Here is a 26,386-nt window from a genome sequence, read left to right on the forward strand (position 1 = left end):
GGTAGGTCTGGACTTGGATACCTCAGGGATTAGGGCTGACATCAAGCAAGGCCGGGCATATATATATTTAGACCCTCGGCTGTCTTGCCTGTAGAAACGGCTCTGGGCTGCTGCCAACCGTGATTGCACAGAATTGGGTATACAGGATCAGTGCCAAGGGTGGGCACATGCCAAGGGCCCACACTCCAGCAGGGGCCACTGGTAGGAACCCCCTGGAGTTGCTCCTCCTCTTCGCCATTGCAACCTGCTCGTTCCCCTGCCTCTCCCTCCAGCCCAGAGAAAGGCGGTGGTGAGAAGGAGGAGGAATAGTTGCCCCGGCCTCCTTGCTCTCTGGCTCTCTGCTTGTCGAGCAAGCAAGCGGGAGCAGTGTTGCGAAAGAGGCTGAGGAGCAAGAACGGCTGGTGACCATGGCAGTGAGAAGACAGACTCCCCGAGGGAGGGGGCCTGTGGAGGGGTCTCGCCCAGGGGCCCTCCAAAATCTGGAGCTGGCACCAGTTGTGCGCTTCACAAGTGAAGTCATACACATGGGCGTTTAAAGCTCCCCCGCCCCATGAGACCATGAAGTCCAGGGTCTAAAATTACCTAGCTGCACCATTGCAACAGGACCAAAGGATGCAGGCCTTTTGTTCAAGTCCCTCTGCCTCTTATGGCTGGGATGCTGGCTCTTCCTTGGACCAGTTTGCATTCTTTCTCGAGGCCGTGACCGCGCCCACACCCTTCAGCCGAGAATGCGGCTTGACAATGGCTGCTGTTTGCCCAGCTATGCCACCGGAGCGTGTTTCCTCGCCTTTCGCTACCAGAAAACATAAATGCCCCCCTTTCACTTTTGTTCTCTGCTTTGGGGTTTTTCTCTCCCCCTTCTTGGCTCCAAAGGCCCCCCACGAAACCGAATGCCAGGCTCCCATTGGCTCTGGGTTTCTGCAACGACGGCATCCTTCTGAGACCGGCCAGGTTCTTAAACCAAGGGTGCCACCCTCCGAGGCACTCTTCGGAAAGAGATCGCCGTCCCTGCTGCAGAGTCTTCCCTTCCATGTGGCTCGGAATTGTACAGTAACCCCCCCAAAACAAAAGCCATGGGGTCTCCGGGCAGCACAGGGAAGGAGAGACCCTTTCTGCTCACAGTGCTGGTATCAACGATGGGTAAGTCGGCTTCTCTGTGGTAGCATTTTAAGAGTTGGAATGTACTCAGAGGTCATGTAGTCCAACCTCCCCTTGCTTGAGGCAGGAATAGGAACGTAGGAAGTAAGAGTCCAGTCCTCATGGTTCTGAATATAGCGCTGATTTAAATAGGAACTTAGGAAGCAGCCGTATACTGAGTCTGAGTCAGCCTCTTGGTCCATCTAGCCCTGTATTGTTGACACTGATTGGCAGCAGCGGCTGTCCAGGGTTTCAGGCAGGATTCGTTTCTAGCCCTACCTGGAGAAGCTGGGAATTGAACCTAGGACCTTCTGCATGCAGAGCAGGAGCCCTACCACTGACCTACCGCCCCTCCAAACACAGGAATCTGCAGTACGCCTGAAACCGCTGGCTACCCAGCCTCTGTTTAAATACCTCCAGCAGAGAGCCCACCACCTCCTGAGACAGACTGGCTGTAGAACAGCTCTAAGCGATAGGACGTTTGCTGCAATGTCACTCAGAGGCAGACGTCCTCTGACTGCGGAGGGTTCACCCATTTGCTCTCATTGCTGATGGTCCAGTTCTTAAATTTTGTGCCTGTGTTTAGCGCTGTTCGTGTTGATTGTCCCCAGCGTCTGGATTCTGGTTCTTTACAAGGGGGATCTTTTTAAAAAAGAAGAAATCATGATACATGTTCTCTACTCTGTATGAGCGTGTCTAATCCTTTGTTGTTGTTGTTGTTGCTAACGCTATCTGAACAGGTGGCCATCGCCATGTGGCACAGAGTTCCACTGGTGCAGTATGCATTTGAGCGAAGAAGTGCTTCCTTTCTATAATCCAGAACTACTGCCCGTCAGTTTCTTGCGGGGGTGGGGTGGGGTCATTCTGGCCTGGTGTCCCTTGTTTGTTCCAGCTTGTAGCCCGTGGTGGCCTGTAACACAGCTTAATCTGGGTCAGGTTGAGGGGCTGATCCAAATAGTCTGGCATTTGGGCAGAGAGTGGGCAATCCTGCAGCTGGTTATTAGCAGTGGGTGTGATTCTTAACTATTTCTGCTTCAAAGCCTAAACCCCCTGTAAAGTGACCTTGATTTATTTTTATTTTAAGCATTGGAAGACTGCTTTCCCAAAGCTCAGAGTGGCTTGTTTCCCCACAGCCCGCCCATAGCAGGAAAGCAATGCTGGTTAATGCTCTCCTCTTCCCACATTCATCTCTGAACCTTTCCTTAGTTTGAGTTGTGCCGGTTGCTAGGTATGCAGATAGGTCTGAGAGGAGGGTGGGGATTGGCGTAATACAGATAGGTCTGAGAGGAGGGCAGGGACTGGTGTAATGCAGGGGTAGGCAACCTTGTGCCCTCCAAGATGTTTTGGACTTCAGCTCCCATCAGCCCCAGGCAGCATGGCCAATGAACAGGAATGCTGGAGCTGTAGTGTGTAGGGCACCAGGTTGGGGAAAGGAAGTCCTTATGAAGTCTATTATTATTGGGTTGGATCCAGACTGACTTATGTTTAGAGCACACCCATTGAAATCAATGGAACAAGTTAGTCATGGCTAATTTAAGTCCCATTGGTTTCAGTGGGTCTACTCTAAGCATGGCTAAACCTGGATCTAACCTATTATTATTATCATCATTATTATTAAAACGTTATATTTATTGACATTTTCAATATACAGAATTATAACCAGATCATAAGGAACTTCACTTGAAAAAAATGGGAATTGCACACACACATGAAACAAAAGCAGAAGGACATAAAACTCATGGCAGAGGGACTTGACACAGAGACAAAAATTACCCAAATAATGTATTTTTAAAAAGCAAAAGCAACCCAACCCCGTCATGGTTCCAGGCGTAACTTAAATTGCTTCCAACTCAACCGAGGACTGTGTTAGAAGAAGAAATACATTTAATAAAATGTATGTTGTTTGGGGATTTGCTCCCGCTCTCTTTTGGAGAATAGATTTAAGAGGATGGGGAAGGCAAAGCAAGAGCTATTAGAAAAGAATTGTCATTTTCCAGATTCTAAATGGCTGGAACCTGACAGGTTTAATGTATTATGATAATAAAAAGCCCTGCTTTCGTTTCTCCAGTCCAGGGTGGATGGCGGTCCATATTGCCTCCTTCTTTTGCTGCCTGAGTAAACCTGGGGCTTGGGATGATAGGATCCGTAATCTAACACGCCTGGAGGCTGCCAGGTTGACCTAGAGGGCTTATTAAAATGTAACATCCTGCCTTTTGGACTCCCAGTGCAGTTCTGAGATAATAATTTTTAAACATACAATAACAGCAACACACGAGGCAGTGCAATCTAAAAGCAGCAGGGGACTCGTTTTAAAAAAGGGGGAGGAGGCGACGGAAAAGTGGTGGGGAATCAGCCACAATTAACACTAAAAGGAACACAGACAGCTAGTTCAGATCACAGAAACACAGGAAGCTGCCTTATACTGGTCCATCTAGCCCGGTATTGTCGACGCTGACTGGCAGCAGCGGCTCTCCAGGATTTCAGGCAGGAATTTTTCCAGCTCTACCTGGAGATCCTCAGGATCGAACCTGGGACCTTCTGCACACAAAGCAGCTTCTCTGCCACTGAGCCACAGCCCCTCACATCAGACTGTGTCCACCTAGCTCAGTATTGCCAATGCTGGCTGGCAGCAGCTCTCCAGGATTTTGAACTGGAGTCTCTCCCAGCTATACCTGGAGCTGCTGGGGATCGAACCTGAGACCTGCATGTTATGCAGGTGCTCTGCTATTGCGTTACAGCCCTTCTCCTAAAAATAAAGTAAGATCCTAGTCCTCATGGCTCTTAATATAGCGCTGATTTAAATGGGAACTTAGGAAGCAGCCTTATACCAAGTCAGACCCTTGGTCCATCTAGCCCAGTACTGTTGACACTGACTGGCAGTGGCTCTGCAGGGTTTCAGGCAGGGTTCTTTCCAAGCCCTACCTGGAGAAGCTGGGGATCGAACCTGGGACCTTCTGCATGCAAAGCAAGTGCTCTACCACTGAATCACAGCCCCTCACATCAGACTATATGTCCATCTTGCCCAGTATTGTTGCCCTTCACTGGCAGCTGGTGTCTGCCAGGGTCATCAGCAGAGAAAGGTCTCTCCCATAACTCGCTACCCGATCCTTTTCACTGGAGATGCCAGGGGAAAGATGCGCAGCGCCAGCCTAGGAGTATGCCCTGCAGAGTTTGATGAGGCCTACTCCTAAGAAAGCGAGCAGAGAGGATGGCAGCCTAGAAGGCATCCTACATGGCAAGCTGACACCCAAAAGGCGATAGATGTGATAAGAACATAAGAAGAGCCCTGCTGGATAAGGCCAAGGGTCCATTTAGTTCAGCATTCTGTTCACACAGCGGCCACCCAGCTTCCCAGGGGAAACCCACAAGCAGGACATGAGTGCAACAGCACCCTCCCGCCCATGTTCCCCAGCAACTGGTGTACACAGGCATATTGCCTCGGATACTGGAGGTAGCATGCAGCCATCAGGACTGGGTTTGCACCCCACGCTAACCCACACTCAGTGGTTGAGTGTGGGTTGTTGTTGAACCATTGGTTGGCATGTTGTCTGAACCCAGAACATTTTCCGCAGAGTGCCTTGTTAACCCTGCAGTGTGGCTTATTTTTCTCAAACAAGCCACCTTGAGAACCCATGTTTGTTGTTGGATTGTTCAGGGTGTCTATCAAGCCACCCTGTGGAAAATGTCCTGGGTTCAGACAACACGTTAACCCCCAGTTCAACAACAACCCACACTCAACGGCAGGGTTAGCGTGTTGTGAGAACAGCCCCATTGATAGCTTTCTTCTCCATGATGCACTTTATGGAGAGCATTCCGCAAGTAGGGTGCTCTTTCCTTAGTCACTGCCTGCCTTTCTAGGGTGGCCGTGTGTCCTGTTTTGCACTGGACTGTCCTCTATTTGAAGGGCTGTCTGGTCCAAGTCCGGTTGAAAGCAAACGAATGCTAAGAAGGGGGAACAGCGGGGACCCTGAAGTTGTCCGGCCACAGTTACCATCTGGACAGCAGTGCGAGCAGCAGGCGCACAGGCTATTTGGTCGATCTCCCCCACTCCACTGAGATGTACTGGGCTTCTGTTTAAATTTGTCTTTCTTTCTAAATATGCAGCTCGGCGTATAAATGAGCACATGCATCTGTCCTCTTTTTTGGGCAATGCTTAAATGGCCACCCTAGACAACACCCGTAGGATGGCCTCTGAAGAAGATCTCAGCACTCTGTCCTCAGTCCCAAGCCATGTAGGGCTTGAGGAAACTAGGAAGCTGCCTTATGCTGAGTCAAACCCTTGGTCCATCTAGCCTGGTATTGTCTACACTGATGGGTAGCAGCGGCTCTCCGGGGTTTCAGGCAGGAGTTTTTCCTGCCTTACCTAGAGATGCCAGGAATCAAGCCAGGGACCTTCTGCATGCAAAGCAAGCGATCTACCCACTGAGCTCCAGGCCTTCATCTAAACATCAAATAAGATTCTAGTCCTCATGAATTTAAATAGAAACCTAGTAAGCAGCCTTATAATGAGTCAGCCCACTGGTCCACCTAGCACAGTGTTGTCTCAAACCAGGGTCCTTCCGCCTGCAAAGCAAGGGGTCTCCCACCAAGCTATGGAGCCTGCCTTAAAGAGTTAAAACCAGCAGTTCGAATTCTGCTGAAAACTGGAACGATATCCAGTGAAGACGTTTAAGGATTGGTAGGTTGGGTTCCACCCACACGTTCCCTGCCAATGGTCTAGACCAGGGGTGAGCAGCAGATTGACATTGCAGGATGTCTTGCAGGAACTACTTGGTTTGGGGCTAGAACTCCAACTGGTGCAGAAGACATTGAATAAAAGAATTCTGAGCCCAAAAATTTGGTTTGAGTACCAGAACTGAACAGAGCTCATGGTCCCTCTACACAAAAATCCACGCCAAGCTTTCTTCATTTGAGCAGTATAATTTAGGCTGGAGTTGGGGAAAGCCATTTTGTTGCTGCTAAAGTTAAATATTGCAGTAGATCAGCAAGAAATCCTTTCTGAACTGCAGCAATTCACCCGGAGATCTACCACTAGATCTAGATCCACCTACAGTCTACCCTTTGTCTAGGCCCTAGAAATGGTATTCTGGACCAGCTGAAATTTCTGAATAATCTTCAAAGGCAGCCCCACGCTCAACCCCTTGTAGTAGACTAGTCTGGAGGTTACTGGAGCCTGGATAAATGCTGGCCAGATTCAATCTCTGGTGTCTTTGGTATAGTAGGGTTTGGGAAAGACATCAGAGAGCTGCCGCCGGTCAGAACACAAAATACTGAGCTACCTGGGCCAACAGTTTAACTCCATGATAAGCACTGCTGTGCAGCCGGTAGTGAGCAAAAAGAAGAGGCCCTAATGCTGACCTTCTTTATAAGGGAAATACCCATGTCCTGAACACTGACCATTAGATGTTAAGGTCTCACATTTGCTTACTTTTCTATTAATTGGTTGCACCTTGGGCTATGCAGTTTCAGGGGCTTTGGGGGTTGGTGGTCTGGTAGTACTGTAACCACTTTAGGGTTATTTTTTATTTAGGGAGGGTATTCCAAACGTAGTGTGCCACCACAGAGATGGTGTATGATGCTCATATGGACCATTTCGCAGGAGAGAGAGAGTTTCTTGGACTGTGCGTGTGCCGAATCTCAGACGTGTAGCTGATGCGGAAATCCTTTTACCATTTTAAGGCTACCCTTCATGTTTACTGCAGAAAGACCCATGTCTCCCTTTTCCAGACATTGCGAATTATACAGTGTTTTGGCCCACTGGTGTACTGGTTGTCACCTCTCTTGCTAGTACAGAAGTGTCATTACCATTTGGGGGCACACTTCACATCCCCTGTGCTGCGGGAGAGATGTACACGTGGCCCATTTGCAGATTTCTGCCCCCTAGTAATAATCAGGGTGCTTTCGATAATGTCTGTAAATTTCAGCTAAGTCATAAGGAAATACCCTGAGAACTGTAATACCCATAACCCAAGTGAATGCATCATTTTATTTATTTATTTCCTCACTGATTTCTTTAATAGGTTAATATCCTGTGCATCTTGAACCCCTAGGGTTCCCTGGGTAGCAAATGATACAAAGAACAACAAAATCTAAAAACAACAGTCCTGTATCCCAGCCTTCACCAACCATGGCTGGCTGGGGGATGCTGGGGCTTGTAGTCCAACACATCTGGAGGGCACCAGGTCAGAGAAGGCTGCTGTATGCTAATGGCAAATTCATTCTACCAAATATGTTCCGTCTGTAGCCAAAATGGCACCACCCATACACAACAAGGAAGAATCAGCTGGCTTGAAGGAACCCTGAGACTTGGAAAAATATATAACAACAACAAAAAGCCCCACACACTGTTGGAAAAAGAAATGATGGGGGAAACCAACCCTTATAAAACTCAAAATAAGATTGGCAGCAAAAGCTCCACAGCACCCATAAATCTCATCCCAGTGCCCCAACCAGCCTTCCCCAACCTGGTGCCCTCCAGATGTGTTGGACTACAACTCCCTTCATCCCCAGCTGGCTGGGGGTGATGGGAGGTGTAGTCCAAAGTCATCCAGAACATCCCAAGGCTGGGAAAATTCAGAGACAATATGCACTCTGAACACTAAAAGCATAAAAATGCCTGGGAATATAAAGCCATCTTTGCCTGATACTGAAAAGATATCAGCGTGGGTAGCAGGGAAGCTTCCCCAGGGAAGGCAATGCAAATATCCTTAATCTTTCAGAGTGTAGTCCAAGCGCAGCAGTCACATACGCAAAACCTGGAATGTGCCGATCAAGACGCATTATGCCACGTACATCATTTCCATTATATAGATGCAGATACATTCCTGAATGCAGAATTACGGCTTTTATTTGATTCGGGTTTTATGGTGATATTTATTGCACATTTTAAAGCAAACCCATTAACAAAGGACCGTGGCGATCCAAACAGGTTTATGCCAAAATTGTAGTTGCCGGGTTGTTGAGCTTTGCCGATTTATGATCCCCCCCCCCATCGTTTTAGTTCATTATTTGTAAAGAGACAGAGGTCTATGAACCATGCCCAGCGAAATGCACTCCGCAGTGTCAAAGCCAGCTGTTTCTAGCATGATCTTAGGAAATGGGCAGGAATGGTTTCCTTGCATACGTACACTGGGAGGCTGCCAAGTGTAGTTGTCAGAAACCGATTTGCAGCAGGTCCAGGACAGACAAAAGAAACTATTGCTCCACACAACAGAAAACTAACCTGTGGAACTCACGGCTGCAAGACTTGATGCCTGCGTGCTTTGGTGGCTTTTAAAAAAAGATTAGACAAGTTAAGAGAGGAGGATAGCTCTGATGATGATGATAAGAGAGTTAGTGGCTAGCCCTGGGGTGTGTGTATTTTGTCATCCTCCAGGTGTTGTTAGACTGCAAGTCCCATCAGCCCTAGCCCACACATTCCCTTGGAGATCACTTGTAGACAGGGGACCCCTTCTCTCTCTCTCTCTCTCTGCCACCCCTTTTCTCTCCCCCAACCCCCCAGCAGACTGCCAAGGAAAGGACAGATTGCTCTTCCCAGAAGTCTGATCTGATCATGTATGGAGGGCTACAACTCCCATCATCCACTGACAGCATTGCTCTGTCTGGAACCAGCTCTCCAAGGGCTTACCTGACCTTCTGACCTTCTCTAGCACACATGTACACAGGGTTTAAAAAAAAAATAAAGTAACTTCCCCCACCTTGTTACAAAAATTGTGTTCTTTTTCCCTGGTAGACCTTCTAATTCGTTTACCAAGAACAAGAGGAGGCAGAGATCTGGTCCAACACGATTTTATTCTGCAGAATAAGGCAACCCTTGGGGCTAACGCTCCAACAAAGGTTACAATCAAGTGATGTGATTCAAAAGTTTATATAGGCAAGACCTTTGGGGCTGTCTTACGCTTGCGCTGTACTAATCTCTTTGTCTAGCTGAGAGGGAAACAGAAGACAGGCAGCACCTTTGACATATCTAGGCATGCGCAGAGAGGTAGCCTTGTACTCTAGTAAACACATTCTTGGCATTCCTGAGTCTCTGATAAGACGCTGTGTCTTTGTTTAGCATGGCAGTCTCACACTGAGGTAAAACAGACATAGCCTAGCTTATAAAATCATGGGATAACAGACATACTACAACTGAAATTTCTATAACAACCTGACTGGAGATGCCAGGATGGAACCTGAGGACGCCTGTGTACGAAGTGTCTGCTCTACCACTGAGCTATGCCGTTGTTCCTCCCTCCCCCCACTCCACAATCGATGTGACATATAGTCAAGATGCAGGGCCGGCCCTATCATGAGGCAGAGTGAGGTTGTTGCTTCAGGCAGCAAATGCCGGGAGGCGGCAGCAAAGTGTCGGAAGAGAGAATTGTGTGCCAAGCGGCCTGCCCTGCACCCCTTAAGCTAGCCTCTGCCTTCAGGTGTGGTAGAGAATGCTGTCCCCTCGCCAGTGTTCAAGGAAGATGCAACTGCCAGTCCAGTCAGCTTCTGTACAGGGAAGGGTGCTATCTTGTTCTTCACCTCAGGCACCAAAATGTCTAGAGTCAGCTCTGTTAAGATGCCATCTTGTAGCCCGCTCAGAAATTTAACACAGATCTGCAAGACATAGATCTCTAGCACACATGTACACAGGGTTTTAAAAAAAATAAAGTAACTTCCCCCACCAAAAAGCAAATGGGCCATGCTGCATCAGACCCAAGGCCTGTCTAGTTCAACGCTCTGTTTCCCACAGCAGCCGGACAGATCCCTGTGGGGAAACCCACAAGCAGGACATGAGTGCGATACTATACCACCCTCCTCCTCATGTTCCCAGCAATTTCTATCAAGGGACACGCTGCCCCCGATTCGGGCGGTAATAGAAGGGCTGCATTTTTACCAGGATGTGTCTCAGGAAACTGGGACCATACTAGGTCAATAGGGACAGATAAGGGCACATGCCATTCACATTTAGAATGGTTGAGAAATGGCCCCGTGGTCTCTGTCCTCACCATGCCATTCTCTATGACATTTTAAGGCAGCCCAGCACAAGAGACGACCTCCCACGCCAAACACAGCCGTGTCCAGGCCACGTACAGTGGCCCACCAGGGTCTCGGTTAAGAAAAAGCCAGGGGCCTGTCAAGCCGTACAATATGCGCAGCCTTGAGGCCAGCGTTCAGTCTGGTGTGTTGCGCGTCATGCTGGTCCGTTTTAGGGCGACGCCTTTTGAGGCTGGGTTGAGAAAAGAGCAGGCGTGAAAGCTCCCAGCTCGAGGAAATTGCGCGCCGTGTCGGAATTTGCCCCCGAGGGTGGAAGTAAAGGACGGGATTGTGTAGCACACAATGACCCACTGTGATTCCAAATGTCGCCCCAGAGAGGCTTCTGGGTAGCTCAGCAATGTTCCGCAGCCCCTTCAGCCGTGTTGGTGGCTTTTGCAGAAGGGAACCTCCTACGTCGCAGATGGATGGATGAGGGGGTGAGGCGCCGAACAAAAGTCTCTCAAGACAGAGAGCCCAGTTGGGTCTTCCTCTCGAACAAAGGAGCTTTCTGCACCTCCACCTCATGCCATGGGGCCCTGGGACAATGATTAACCCCACATAGGTCTGCAAGGCCGCCTCTCTCAGTCTTGGCCAGATTCAGCTTGCAGCATACCTGGGCATCTCTCCAGGGCAACTAATTTCTTTGGGGTGGGGGGCGGGGTTTACGGTCCCACCAGACACAGCTGTGCTTCAGTCTAAATAAAAATAATAGAAAATATAATTAGGGATGATGATGAGAAGAGGAGGAGGAGGAGGAGGAGAACAACAAATACTGACCTCTGGAAGGCTGCACCCGCTGCCTCCTAGGAAGACCATCATATCAAGGGGGAGACCAACTTAGCACCATATATTAGCCAGAGAAGGAATAGCTGCAGGGGCTTGTTTCACCCTTCCCTGCCAGAAAGAACAGCTATGAGAACTTTGAAACTAAGAACTGGTGCCTGAGGTTTTGCTTTTTTCCTCCTCCCTCCCAATCCCTTTTCTTTTTCCATCTGCTCTTTGTGATTGCAAGCCTGAAAGCAGGGACTTCCTTATTATTCATCTTTGTAAGCTGTGCTGGGAGCCCTGTTTTGGCTGAAAAGCAGAGTTAAAAGCCCTATCAATTAATTTTGTTGTTGTTGTTCAGTCGTTCTGTCGTGTCTGACTCTTCGTGACCCCATGGACCATAGCACGCCAGGCCTTCCTGTCCTCCGCTCTCTCCCGGAGCGTGCTCAAGTCCATATTCATTGCATCAGTGATGCTATCCAGCCATCTCATCCTCTGCCGTCCCCTTCTCCTTTTGCCTTCAGTCTTTCCCAGCATCAGGGTCTTTTCCAGAGAGTATTCTCTTCGTATTAGGTGGCCAAAATATTGGAGCTTCAGCTTCAGTATCTGTCCTTCCAATGAGCAGTCAGGGTGGATTTCCTTTAGGATTGACTGATTTGACCTCCTTGCAGTCCAGGGGACTCGTAAGAGTCTTCTCCAGCACCACAGTTCGAAAGCATCGATTCTTCGGCGCTCAGCCTTCTTTATAGTGAAAAGAAAATCCGATGCTGTAAAGAACAATATTGTTTAGAAACCTGGAATGTAAGATCAATGAATCAAGGTAAGCTGGAGGTGGTCAAACATGAGATGGCAAGATTGAACATCGTCATCTTGGGAATCAGCGAACTAAAATGGACAAGCATGGGCGAATTTAATTCAGGTGACCATCATATCTACTACTGTGGGCAAGAATCCCTTAGAAGAAATGGAGTTGCACTCATAGTCAATAAAAGGGTGGGAAAAGCAGTACTGGGGTACAATCTCAAAAATGATAGAATCATCTCAGTACGAATCCAAGGCAAACAATTCAACATCACAGTAATTCAAGTCTATGCCCCAACCACTGATGCCGAAGAAGCTGAGGTTGATCAGTTCTATGAAGACCTACAACACCTTCTAGAACTAACACCAAAAAAAGATGTCCTCTTCATCATAGGGGATTGGAATGCCAAAGTAGGAAGTCAAGAAATCACCGGGATAACAGGCAGGCATGGCCTTGGTGTACAAAATGAAGCAGGACAAAGGCTAATAGACTTTTGCCAAGAGAATACGCTGATCACAGCAAACACTCTTTTCCAACAGCGCAAGAGGCGACTCTACACATGGACATCACCAGATGGTCAATATCGAAATCAGATTGATTATGTCCTTTGCAGCCAAAGATGGAGAAGCTCCATACAGTCAGTAAAAACAAGACCTGGAGCTGACTGTGGCTCAGATCATGAGCTTCTTGTTGCAAAATTTCAGCTTAAATTGAAGAACGTAGGGAAAACCACTAAACCGTTCAGGTATGACCTCAGTCATATCCCTTATGAATACACAGTGGAGGTGAGGAATAGAGTTAAGGGATTAGACCTGATAGACAGAGTGCCTGAGGAACTATGGACGGAGGTCCGTAACATTGTACAGGAGGCAGCAACGAAATCCATCCCAAAGAAAAAGAAATGCAAGAAAGCCAAGTGGCTGTCTGAGGAGGCTTTACAAGTAGCTGAGGAAAGAAGGGAAGCGAAAAGCAAGGGAGAAAGGGGAAGATATACCCAACTGAATGCAGAGTTCCAGAGAATAGCAAGGAGAGACAAGAAGGCCTTCTGAAATGAACAATGCAAAGAAATCGAGGAAAACAACAGAATGGGAAAGACTAGAGATCTCTTCAAGAAAATTGGAGATCTCAAGGGAACGTTTTGTGCAAAGTCGGGCATGATAAAGGACAAAGAAGGCAGGGACCTAACAAAAGCAGATGAGATTAAGAGCTAGGTGACTGCCTCCCAGGGCACATCCTGGGGGGCAGTGGTGGCAGTCCCCAGCTGTTTCTACTGAGCCTCCCCACCCCAGCTATTTCCCTCTCCTCCCATTATGTGCCTCATGGCCTGCCCTGCACCCCCTAAGTAAGCCTACTGCCCTCAGGTGTAGTGAAGGATGCTGTCCCATTGCCAGATTACACAAGAATTAAAGTATTCTGAGCCCAGGAATGTGTTCTGAGTACTGGAACTGAATGGAGCTCATGGTCCTGCCACACAAAACCCCTGAGTACCCCAAGCTTTCTTTGTTTCAGCTTTGGGCCAAGATATCTGAAAGGCCTCCACCTCCCATAGGTTGTCATCATCTTTTGAGGCCCTGTTGTATGTCCCACCTCCAAAAGAGATTTGGCTGGTGGGGAAGTGAGATAGGGCCTTTTCTGTGGCAGCACCCAGGTTCTCTCCAAAAGGAATTAAGGCTAACACCATTCCTGATGGCGTTTGAGCAGGCAGTGAAGACGTTCCATTTCTGCTTGGCTTTTAACTTGTGATTGAACATTTTAATTCTGCTCCTTCATTGTTTTAATGTTCTGCTTAAATTCTGTTATTATTCAAACTGATTTTATGTGTTTTGTAAATCACCTTAGGGGGACACGTGTTAGGGCTGAAAGATGGTAAAGAAATGTCTTTATAAACAAACAAATAAATCTGGCTGAGCACTGTTGGAAACAGGATACTGGGCTAATTGGACCTTTGCTTCAATCCAGCAGTGCTCTTCTTAAATTGTTCTTAAAGGCACCCTTGCTTTTCTGTGTTACTATAAGAGGCAAAGGTAAAGAAAATATTAAATCTTGAAACAATTATATTGAAACAAGTGATAATTTTTATTAATGGAAGTATCAACAATCTTACACTTCAATCTGTGCGACTGCGACGATTGCTGGGCTTTTAATGCAGTTTTATAGTTTGGTTGTTCCTTTAAAAAAAGATATTTATTATCTGTATATCCTGCTCTTTCAAGGAGCTCCCAGTAGCCTCTATCAAAGGGGCACACTGGATTAGCTTCAGATGCATGCAAGCCAATTACAGACCCTTGCCTGGCTGTTAACTTATTTGCAAGAACAACCCCCTTAGGAATGAAGTCTAACCTCTAAAAAGGTACCAATCTTGAGATTTTAAGTAATGTGCAAATTTACTTAAACCGAATAAATTAGGGAATCAGGTCTAAAACAAATTCTTCATGCTAATAATAAATTATTCATGATTATTAAAGGCAGAATATGAGCCAGCCAAAAACAATTTATTGTACTCATCCATGTTCCTAGATTCTGTGCTTGGGAGGTGGTGTGTGTGCATGTGTGTTTTTCGGGGCCAGCTTTGCATTGTTGAGGTCCTGGGTTCAAGAGCTGCCACAGGGGCTGGAACTAATCATCACCTTCTGATTTCCTCTCCTTTGCAGTGCTAACTCCAGCTTTGGCCATTAACGTTTACACGGCTGGCGAAATCCACGGGACGGTGGGCTCCAAGGTGACCCTTTCCTGCACCTTTTGGTCAAATGAATGGATCTCCGACGACATTTCCGTTACTTGGCGCTTTCAGCCTGAGAGCAGCCGAGACGCTGTTTCGGTAAGGCCCATTCTGAGGCACAAATGCCTTCCCTGACCCTTGCCAAAGACAGAACCCAACTTCACTACCTTTCCTGTATGCTGCCTTAGGGATGTGTGACCCAGTGTGCACCCGCTCCAGGCCTTGCTTCCGTTAGCCCTAAACATGCTTGGTTCCCTCTGCTTCTCTGTGTATGTGTATGGGGGGGGGGCATAGGACACAAAGCTGCATAAAATCAGCACATGCTAATTTATATCTATATAGGCACATTTAGAAATAATTACTAGGATGTATTTAAATTTAACAGGAGGCAAAGCCAGCCACTTAATTTCGTGTCCAAATCATCTTAAAGAAAACACATTCTTCAATTAATTGGCCCCATGACCCAGGTTAACCCAACCCAAAGGAAAAAGGTGTATTTTTTTGCCGTGTAGGGGAAGATTTGGGGGCGGAGCGGGGGGAGAGTTTGAAGCATGGGGGGAGAGTTAAACCTTTCCCTGAAGGGCTGGATGCACCTGATCTCATCTGATCTCGGAAGCTAAGCAGGGTCAGCCCTGGTTAGTACTTGGATGGGGTACCGCCTGGGAATCAGGCTTCCTGCACTGAGCAGGGGGTTGGACTCGATGGTCTTGTAGGATCCTTCCAACCCTATGATTCTATGATTTCTGTGATTTGCCCAGCTGCAATCCCCCTTGAAAATTGCCCCCTGCATGGCAATTAAACTGAGAAAAACACACACTGAATCTCAGCCTAACCTATGGGAGGCGGCATAGCTCAGTGTGGTAGAGCCCCTGCTTTGCATGCAGAAGGTCCCCGATTCAATCCCCAGCAGCATCTCCAGGTAGGGCAAGGAAAGAATCCTGCCTGAAAGCCTGGAGAGCCACTGCTGCCAGTCAGTGTTGACAGCACTGGGCTAGATGGACCAATAGTCCAACTCAGTATAAGGCCACTTCCTATGTTCTTATTTACCTCACAGGTACATAGGAACCTGTGTAAAGTTGTGAGGATAAAATGGAGGGGAGGGGGACCATGTACGTCTCCTTGGGGTCTTTGGAGGAAAACAGGTGGGACATAAATGTGGTGGCAGTAGCAACAATAACAATACCACCACCACCACCACCACCACCACCTTCTAGACTGGAAGAGGAAAGACTTTCTAAACTCTCACCAGCTTGACCCCAAGGAAAACAAGAGAAACATATATATACATTAATTAACTATATTTGTATCCTGCTTTTCCCCCTCCAATTACCACCAATAGACACTCAGGGCTCTGGGAAATAGATTTGGGGTCCAGTCCTAACAACGCCCCTGCCTGACCCCAAGTTAATGCTGGCTGAAATCCTTCTGGAAAACAGTGGTGCAGCTAGGCCTGAGTCTCAGGGCCTAGCTGGGCTGGCTTGGGCATTCCAGGGCTGACCCAGGTGGCTGCAGCATCCTTTCCTCTCATTTTTAAAATTATTTTATGATTAGGGGCTGGCCAGGCATGTACTTTATTTTATTTTTAATTTATTTACTCCATGTCTATCCTGCCCAGTTTTCCCAGCCATACCTGGAGAAGCTGCAGATTGAATCGGGGGCCTTTTGCATACCAATCATGTTCTCCATCACTCTGCTCATGCTTTCCTTTTGTCATTCTGCCCGCCCAGATATTTCACTACGCCAAAGGCCAGGCTTACATAGACAATGTTGGAGTCTTCAAGGACCGCATTGAATTTATTGGGAACCCCCGCTGGAAAGATGGCTCCATTGTCATCCATGATCTGGAGTACACAGACAACGGCACCTTTACCTGTGATGTTAAGAATCCCCCTGACATCGTGGGGAAGTCCTCTCAAGTCATGCTCTACGTGTTTGAAAATGGTAATGTTTCCTGTCCAGCTGAAATAACATCTGGATTTTATGAAATCATCCCATGTGCGTTTCATGGATTGTGTGGTGTCGTTCGTTCTGGCTTCAAATTTATTTTTTTCCAGTATGCGGAAAAATACGCAAAGCATTCCGTAAGAGGGTTTGCAACAATTTATGTAATTTATGTTAGTACGTAACATTTAGTGTATTGTCCCCCATTCCGTTAAACTTTCCCCCATATATATTTTCCAGAATAGCATATGTCTTAGCAGAAATGCGCATAGTTTCCTACAAATAAATTTGCGTAAATTTTAGGAAAGTTTTTTAAAAATCCGAAAGTCCATGGGTTCTGTGCATCCAAAGGAGGCCAGTCTGCAGTGGATTCCACAGGTCAGATTCTTAGAAATCCAAACTCATTTTAGTCCGTCTCAGATTTCTCCAGCATCCCAATCAGGTGTAAAGATTCTGGGAGTGCCTGAGATTTTTCTGCCCCCAGTGCAGGAACCTCCTAGTCGTGGTTGTGCATATGTGCACTGAACAGACCACAGATTTGGAAACCTTATTGTCAGATCAGGGGGCAGGAGATGTGACTGGATATGTGGCATCCTATGCAACCAAGTCAACTGCATGTACAATTGCATGAAAACAATTCAGATCTGCATTGCCAAAAAGCAGCATATCTGCCTTAGTGGATAAGTGTCCCAAATATGGAACGCTCCTGTGCTGGAAAGCTGAAATAGCTCTGGAAATAAAGCAGGGATGTCGAATGTCTTTCAGCTGAATTCAGTTCTGGAGAACATAAGAAGAGCCCTCTTGGATCAGACCAAGGGTCCATCTCGTTCAGCATTCTGTTCACACAGTGGCCGACCAGCTGCCCATGGGAAGGACACAAGCAGGACATGAGTGCAGCAGCATCCTCCCACCCATGTTCCCCAGCAGCTGGTGTACATAGGCAGACTGCCTCTGATACTGGAGGTAGCATATAGCCATCAGGACTAGGAGCCATTGGTAGCCTTCTCCTCCAGGAATTTATCTAGTCCCCTTTTAAAGCCATCCAAGTTGACTACATCTTGTGCAAGTGGATTCCATCGTTTAACTGCGCTGTGTGAAGAAGTCCTTCCCTTTATCTGTCCTGAATCTCCCACCAATCAGCTTCATGGGATGACCCCATTGGGTTCTAGTCTTACGAGACAGGGAGGAAAATGTCTCCCTCTCCACTTTCTCCACACCAGGCATAATTTTGTGCACCTCTATCATGTCTCCCCTTACTCGCCTGTTTTCTAAGCTAAAGAACCCCAGATGTCATAACCTTTCCTTGTAGGGGAGTTGCTCCAGTCCCTTGATCATTTTAGCTGCCCTTTTCTGCACTGAGAAGTTCTCAGGGGCAGCATTTCAGGAGTGGGTGGAGCTGAAGGCAAAAGGGAAGGAGGCTAACGGGAAAAGGGGCAGGGTCAACATACCCCCAATGCCCTGCATATTTGAGCTTAAAGCTTTTAGTGCCCGTAACTAAGTCTTAGGAGAAGCATTTCAACCTTTTAGAATGCAGGGGAAAACCAGGAAACCACTAAACGATCAACAATTGGGAGGAAAGGGGTGGCCATTGGGAGATTTCCAGAGGGCCAGATTGGAACTCCAGGATTTGGCCATCCAGGATTTGGCCTGCAGGTCTGAGGTTCAACACCTCTAAAATAAAATAAAGGGATGGTCTCATCTATATCTCAGCAAGGTTTATATATTTATATGTGATGGGCGTGTCCTGTTTTCTCTCAGTTTTGGAACATCATATTCTCAGACACATCAAATTATACATGCTACATCAGCATTGGTCCTATTAACAATATGGGAAGAACAAAATGCAAAAGGGACATCTAAAGATTTAATTGTGTTCATGCTGATGGCAGCCTGAAAAGTTGTCACTAAAAGGCGGAAAACTGCAGAACCTCTAACACTGAAATCTTGGTATATGGAGCTGTGGCAAATAGTCATGGCAGAAAAATTGATTGTACCAACTGAAACTAGCCAAAGGCAAAGGCAAAACATCTGACTTTTATAAAATATGGCAGGATTTAATTTTATATACTAATCAGGGGCAAACACTGCACTATTTGTCAAAGCCTTTCCTCAGACTATGGAAAAGAGACTACATTTAATCTGTTATGGTGAAGAATTATAAAGAAAAACTCTAAGCAGCCTATGGATTTCATCTATGTCTTGGTTTGAAAGGTAAATCCACTCTCTGTCAATGAAGAGATTTAATATCCAATGTGTTTCTTTTTATTTTCTTTCTGTTGGTTTGTTTAATTTTGTTTCATAAAATCAATAAAATCTTTAAAAAAAATCTTTCTCTATTGAGGAACAACGGCGTTAACAGAAACTGACACCCCAATGAGAACCCACAGTGAGCTGCTGATGGGCTCTGCCTTCTCAGGCCTCAGGAAGGGTTTGGATCGAGACTGTCGGATCAGGGGAGCTTGCTGTCAGGCCAAGTCGGTCAGCAGCAGTTGTGTGGTCCAAAAGAGGCAGGGGGTCGAGTTCCAGAGCAGCAGACAAGGTTTAGAGGGGCCAGAGGCTGTTGAGTTGTCAAACCCTGGCAGGGGTCAGGATGCAAGGCAGCAATTGAGAAAAGAGAGCGGCGTAGACAAATGTCATTATGCCAAAGACAAAACAATTACACAGCTTGGGACCTCAATATCTGATGGAGCACCTGTCCCCGCCTGAACCTACCCAGACACTACGATCAACATCTGAGGCCTTCGTCTGGGGAAGGGAGGCTTGGAAGGGGGCAACAAGGGAGAGGGCCTTCTCAGTGGTGGCCTCCCGATTGTGGAATGATATCTCCACTGAGGCCTGCCTGGTGCCAACACTGTCATCTTTTCAGCTCCAAGTTAAGACTCTCCTCTACTCCCAGGCATTTAATGGTAGATGATGGGGCATATATGCCAGCTGTCTGAACAGGTCTAGTAGTTTATTGAAATTGTTTTTAGCTGTATAAATTGTTTTTAAATTTTGTATATTTAAATGTTTATGCTGTATTTTATCCTGTGAATTGTTGTGAACTCCCCAGAGAGCTTTGGCTGTTGGGCAGCACAGAAATGAGTGAATGAATGAATGAATGGTCTGAGGAGCAGTAGCCTCCGAGGCCAGTGTTTTTTGTACAGCCTCGAGGACAGCGATTGCCTCTTGGAAGTCAGGCAAGCTGGCCTGCAGCCTAGGCAGCCCCCTAGAAGCACTGAGCTCATTCTGCCAAGCTTGTAGAGGAAACACAGCGCTGATGGAGCAGTTTGAGACTGAATGCCAGGGATGTGGAACCCCTGGCCCACAGGCCTCATCTGGCCCATGGAGGTTCCGAATCTGGCCTGCGGAGCTTCCTTCCGTTCCTCCAGGTGGCAAGGTTGAGCTTGCATGCAGGGGGATCTGTGCTCTTATCTGTGATCCGAGAGGAAACATCTTAACACAGCCCCCTTCTATTTTCTTCTCCTTAGTCCCTACCAGGTACGGCGTGGTGTTGGGAGCCATCATTGGAGGCGTTCTGCTTGTGGTCTTTGTTGTCCTGGTGATAGCCTATCTCATTAGGTATTGCTGGCTGAGGAGGCAAGCAACTCTCCAGCGGAGACTCAGGTAAAGCCCTGGGGGTGTGATGGAAGAGCAGAAGCAGCAAGCATCACCCTGGGCACTTCACACACACACACTTCTTCCTCACACTTACTTACACTTCTTCCTCACGCTCACACTTACACTCAGTAAGGGCTTGCTCGCTCAGAAAGGTACCCAACATTCAGGACCTTTCGAGTGTTTAAGTAAGCACAAGGGGAGTGACTCGCTTCTGTTTTCATTTCATTTTAGTGCAATGGAGAAAGGGAAGTTGAGGCTGGGCAAGGATTCTTCAAAAAGAGGCCGTCAGGTGAGTGTGAGAGAATGAACAGGAAGTGAGCCTCAGGGTGGGGCTGGGAGAATGGGGAAGAATATAGTAGGGATGGGTTAAGGGCTTTTCTACAGGAGGTGTGCATCATTCCCTACTCACGCTTGCTTACAGGTTCTTTAGACAAGGTCGTGACCTTCCAGTTTTGCTTCTTTGTCTAACCAGCACTTTCAGCAAATTCTTTTAAAGCGGGGAAAGTGCAGCATTTAACCGTGAAAGCGCAAAAAGGGGCAATTTCCTCTTGTGTGTTTGCGCTATTCTGCTATACCACAGTGCCACCTAGAGGTTATGTAGTGGAACAGCAGGAAAGGAAATGCTCCTTGTTGAAACTGAAAATAAATACAACTGATTAACAGCCAATTTACAGCCTTGTGTAGAAAAGCTCTAGGAGAATCGGCCAGATGGTCAAGGGAACGTGGGATGGGGATCCCGGTGGGGGTTGACTCTGTAGAATCTGGGGCCAATCAGAAGCTGCAGGGATGGATGAAATGGGCAAAGGATGGGGCATTACACACAGGAGCTTGAAAATCTAGGATAAACCACTCCTCCCATCATCCACCACAGGCTGGAGTGGGTATCAGGGGAGGATGGGGAGGATGCCACTGTTGCCTAGCAACAGCAAACCATGTTTCTTCCTGGGAGTTGAATAGAAACCGGACAAAGATCATCATTGGGGGCAACAGGACCTGTAGTGGGTTAGATGCCATGACCATTGCTCAGACTAGGACTGGCCTTGACATGGCTCCAGTGTTACTCTACCACAGGGTTGAGCACAACTCCTTCCTATGATCCATCACCATCGGTTATGCTAGCTAAGACTGATTGGAGTTGTAGGCCAAAACATCTGGAGACCACAAGCTGCCCAGCCCTGCTCTACCACATATAACACTGGGACTATTTCAGGACCATTTCTCTTGCCAAATATGCATATGTTGTTGTTTATTTGGTCAGTCGCTTCCGACTCTTCGTGACTTCATGGACCAGCCCACGCCAGAGCTTCCTGTCGGCTGTCGCCACCCCCAGCTCCCCCAAGGTCAATTCCGTCACCTCCAGAATATCATCCATCCCTTGGTCGGCCCCTCTTCCTTTTGCCTTCCACTTTCCCTAGCATCAGCATCTTCTCCAGGGTGTCCTGTCTTCTCATGATGTGGCCAAAGTATTTCAGTTTTGCCTTTAATATTCCCTCAAGTGAGCAGTCTGGCTTGATTTCCTGGAGGATGGACTGGTTTGATCTTCTTGCAGTCCAAGGCGTTCTCAGAATTTTCCTCCAGCACCACAGTTCAAAAGCATCTATCTTCCTTCGCTCAGCCTTCCTTATGGTCCAGCTCTCGCAGCCATAGGTTACTACGGGGAATACCATTGCTTTAACTATGCGGACCTTTGTTGTCAGTGTGATGTCTCTGCTGTTAACTATTTTATCAAGATTTGTCATTGCTGTCCTCCCAAGAAGTAAACGTCTTCTGATTTCCTGGCTGCAGTTAGCATCTGCAGTAATCTTTGCACCTAGAAAGACAAAGTCTGTCACTGCCTCCACGTTTTCTCCCTCTATTTGCCAGTTATCAATCAAACTGGTTGCCATAATCTTGGTTTTTTTGAGGTTTAACTGCAACCCAGCTTTTGCACTTTCTTCTTTCACCTTCGTCATGAGGTTCCTCAGCTCCTCCTCGCTTTCAGCCATCAAAGTGGTATCATCTGCATCTCGGAGATAGTTAATGTTTCTTCCAGCGATTTTAACTCCAGCCTTGGCTTCATCAAGCCCAGCACGTCGCATGATGTGTTCTGCGTACAGGTTGAATAGGTAGGGTGAGAGTATACAACCCTGCCGTACTCCTTTCCCAATCTTAAACCAGTCCGTTGTTCCATGGTCTGTTCTTACTGTTGCTACTTGGTCGTTATACAGATTCCTCAGGAGGCAGACAAGATGACTTGGTATCCCCATACCACCAAGGACTTGCCACAATTTGTGATGATCCACACAGTCAAAGGCTTTAGAATAGTCAATAAAACAGAAATAGATGTTTTTCTGAAACTCCCTGGCTTTCTCCATTATCCAGCGGATATTGGCAATTTGGTCTCTAGTTCCTCTGCCTTTTCTAAACCCAGCTTGTACATCTGGCAATTCTTGTTCCATGAATTGCTGGAGTCTACCTTGCAAGATCTTGAGCATTACCTTACTGGCATGTGAAATCAGTGCCACTGTTCGATAGTTTGAACATTCTTTGGTGCTTCCCTTTTTTGGTATGGGGATATAAGGTGATTTTTTCCAATCTGGTGGCCATTCTTGTGTTTTCCAAATTTGCTGGCATATGGCATGCATCACCTTGACAGCATCATCTTGCAAGATTTTAAACAGTTCAGCTGGGATACCGTCATCTCCTGCTGCCTTGTTATTAGCAATGCTTCTTAAGGCCCATTCAACCTCACTCTTCAGGACGTCTGGCTCTAGCTCACTGACCACACCGTCAAATCTATCCCCGATATTATTATCCTTCCTATACAGATCTTCCGTATATTCTTGCCACCTTTTCTTGATCTCTTCTGCTTCTGTTAGGTCCTTGCCATCTTTGTTTTTGATCATACCCATTTTTGCCTGGAATTTACCTCCGATGTTTCTAATTTTCTGGAAGAGGTCTCTTGTCCTTCTTATTCTATTATCTTATTCCGCTTCTGCGGAATAAGATAATTATTGTTTATATAATTCCTTATCTCTTCTGGCTAACCTCTGGAATTTTGCATTTAATTGGGCATATCTCCCCCTATCACTGTTGCCTTTTGCTTTCCTTCTTTCTTGGGCTGCTTCCAGTGTCTCAGCAGACAGCCATCTTGCCTTCTTGGTTTTCTTTTTCTTTGGGACGTTTTTTGTTGCCGCCTCCTGAACAATGTTGCGAACCTCTGTCCATAGTTCTTCCGGGACCCTATCTACTAAATCTAGTCCCTTAAATCTATTCTTCACCTCCACTGCATATTCATAAGGAATATTAGTGAGCTCATATCTAACTGATCTGTGGGTCTTCCCTATTCTCTTTAGTCTGATTCTAAATTGTGCAATAAGAAGTTCGTGATCTGAACTACAATCAGCTCTAGGTCTTGTTTTTACCGACTGCATAGATGTCCGCCACCTTTGGCTACAAAGGATGTAGTCAATCTGATTTCGGTGTCGACTAGGGATGGACGAAAGTCACTTACCTGGTCCCGCAGCTTGCTTCGCGGTGGGGGGGAGGCGCTCCGTCCCTCCCTGCCGGAATTCTGGCTGGGGGGGAGGCGCCCCGTCCCTCTGACCAAAACTCTGGCAGGGGAGGAGGCGCCCCGTCCCTCCGGCTGAAATTCTGGCCGGGGGGAGACGCCCCATCACTCCAGCCGCGAATCCTCCTGGCCGGCCGGGACACAAATGGCGGCTGTAGCCGCCGCCGTTTGTGTCCCTGCAGTCAGCCGTGATAGGCTACATAAATCCTTACGTAGCCTATCATGGCTGACTTTGGGGGGGGGAATAAAAAAGTGTGTATGCAAATGGCGGCGCCCATGGGTGCCACCATTTGTGTACGCGCTTTTTTTTTTTTCCCCAAAGTCAGCCGTGATAGGCTACGTAAGGATTTACGTAGCCTGTCACGGTGTTTTTTGAAAATCTAGCTGTGATAGGCTATGTAAATCTTTATGTAGCCTATCACGTGTTTTTTTTTTTACTGGGAAATGGCGGCGGCAGCTGGTCGGAAGACCGGCCGCCGCCGCACCGCCACCGGAAGCCGCCAGCACCAGGGACATTCGCGCAAGGTAAGTCCCATCCTGGGGTGGTGGGGGGGGGGGTGGCGGACCATTTCTCCACCAATTTCGGGGGGCTGAATGTGTTGGCATTCGGCCTCCCGGAGATTCGTGGAGAAATTCTCCAACATCCCTAGTGTCGACCGTCTGGTGAAGTCCATGTATAAAGTCATCTCTTAGGTTGTTGGAAGAGAGTGTTTGTTATGCACAGTGAGTTGTCTTGGCAAAATTCTATCAGCCTATGTCCCGCTTCATTTTGTTCTCCCAGACCATGCTTGCCTGTAATTCCAGGTGTCGTTTGACTACCCACCTTAGCATTCCAGTCTCCTGTAATGAAAATAACATCTTTTTTTGGCGTACTATCCAGTAGGTGCTGCAGATCCTCATAGAACGGATCTACTTCTGCTTTTTCAACATTTGTGGTTGGGGCGTATATTTGGATCACTGTGATGTTAAATGGCTTACCCTGAATTCGAATTGAGATGATTGTCATTTTTTGGACAGTATCCAAGCACTGCTTTAGCCACTGTATTATTAATTATGAAGGCTACTCCATTTCTTCTGTGGTCCTCTTGTCCACAGTAGTAGATCTGGTGGTCATTTGATGTGAAGTGGCCCATTCCAGTCCATTTCAGTTCACTGACACCCAAAATGTCTATATTTAATCTTGACATCTCCCCAATAACCACATCCAATTTGCCCTGGCTCATAGATCTTACATTCCAGGTTCCTATGGTGTGTTGATCTTTAGAACATCGGATTCGTCGTTCACCACCAGCACCATCAGCTGCTAGCCGTCCTTTTGGCTTTGAGCTAGCTGCGTCATCACATCTGGGGCTAGTTGAACTTATCCTCTATTCCTCCCCAGTAGCATTTTGACCATCTTCCGACCTGGGAGTCCCATCTTCCGATGGTATACCGACATATCTCTGGTTGTACTGATCCATTTAGTTTTCTTGGCAAGAATACTGGGGTGGGTTGCCGTTTCCTTCCCCAGGGATTGTATTTAGTCTGACCTCTCTGCCATGACCTTCCCGTCTTGGGTGTCCCTTCACGGTTTAGCTCATGATGTCATTGAGGTGCTCAAGCTCCGGCACCACGACAAGGTAACGATCTCCTTTGCTGAAGCAAATATGCATATAGCGATAGATATATAGGCTCCTGTCTGTGACTGACTTCAGTTTCCTGTCTTTTCCCCACATATGCCAACCTCTCCGGGGTTCTTCTTCCTGCTCCTCTAGCCTCCCGTCCTGTATGCTATGCTGGACCACAGCCGCCTCACCAAGTCGGCGAGTGAGAAGAAGTCCAAGGGGGGCCTGGGTGACTCCCGCAAGGATAAGAAATAGCGGTTAGCAGGCAGGGAAGGTACCCAGAAGAAGGCGGGAGATAAAAAGGTCATCATGACTATCGAGATGGAACTGAAGAGGGACCAACTCGAGGCTGAAGGCCTGAAGCCCGCCGTCAAGTCCCCCAGCAAGAACAGCCTCAAAAATGCGCTCATGAACATCATCAAAAGTGATTTGGAAAAGTGATTTGAAAGGAGGGAACGATCCTAGTCCTCTACTTCCAGGGGCCTAGAATACTTTCCCCTTTGTGGCTTTGTTTCCTGCCACGTTTACTACCCATTGTACTTTATTAGCCCACCTAGTCAGGGGCTGATGGGTTTTTTGGCCTACTTTTGCTGACAAGAACCTGGCTCAGTGTCTGTCCCTCTTTGCCCTTAACCTTGACGGAGAGATCTTTGCGTCGTATATGTATAGCAAAGCACAGGGTAGGTTCACAACTGCTTAACATTGTTAAATAACTCCTAGGACTTTGTGTGTACATAAAAGAAGGAGGGAAACTGAGGTAGGATCATCACAGGCAACTATCCAACTTATGCCCCCTCTCATTATTAGGAACATCTTCCTCTTTCAAGTCCAGAAACAGACCAGTCAACGTCTTGGGACACCATTATATCCACACTTTGCTAAGGTTAACACCGCAGCCTTGTGTCACTGCTCTCCATAGCTTTTACTGAGGGGCCAGTGACTCGCTGAGTAACCCCGTGTGGCCACAGTAACACCAAGGCCTCCATGTGCAAGCTGTAAATTGAGACAGCACATACATGAAACAGACAGGACCTTTTCTCTGGTGATTTAAGTTCCTCTAGTAATGAAACATTGGTCTCCCATTTAAGGGGAACGAAGCTCCTTCAACCTGAGCCACAAGGGGCCCAAATTCCCATCAGTCACTAGGCCTGATACAATACCATGAGAACTAGATAGTCTAGTGCCCCATCCCTGAAGCATCCCCCTCAAAAATCCCAGTGTCTTAAACATTGGCAAGAAAAAGACACACAAACCCTATG

The 26,386-nt window shown here is 47.3% G+C and overlaps 2 protein-coding genes across 2 annotated transcripts in view; one reads left to right on the forward strand and one right to left on the reverse strand.

Annotated features, from left to right (window-relative positions):
- CFAP126 (cilia and flagella associated protein 126) overlaps positions 1-26,386 on the reverse strand; it is a 44,614-nt gene that overhangs the window by 13,957 nt on the left and 4,271 nt on the right. The gene's annotated exons all lie outside the window — the stretch shown is intronic.
- Positions 1,074-25,382, forward strand: MPZ (myelin protein zero). Its single transcript, XM_084824144.1, has 6 exons — positions 1,074-1,140; positions 14,365-14,531; positions 16,160-16,373; positions 19,844-19,979; positions 20,205-20,262; positions 25,278-25,382. The coding sequence occupies exons 1-6, from the start codon at positions 1,074-1,076 to the stop codon at positions 25,380-25,382; spliced, it is 747 nt and encodes a 248-aa protein (XP_084680270.1).

Source organism: Heloderma suspectum, chromosome 17, assembly GCF_057233095.1.
Source record: "Heloderma suspectum isolate Gila_16-S chromosome 17, 16-S_ref, whole genome shotgun sequence".
In the NCBI taxonomy this organism is placed as follows: Eukaryota; Metazoa; Chordata; class Lepidosauria; order Squamata; family Helodermatidae; genus Heloderma; species Heloderma suspectum.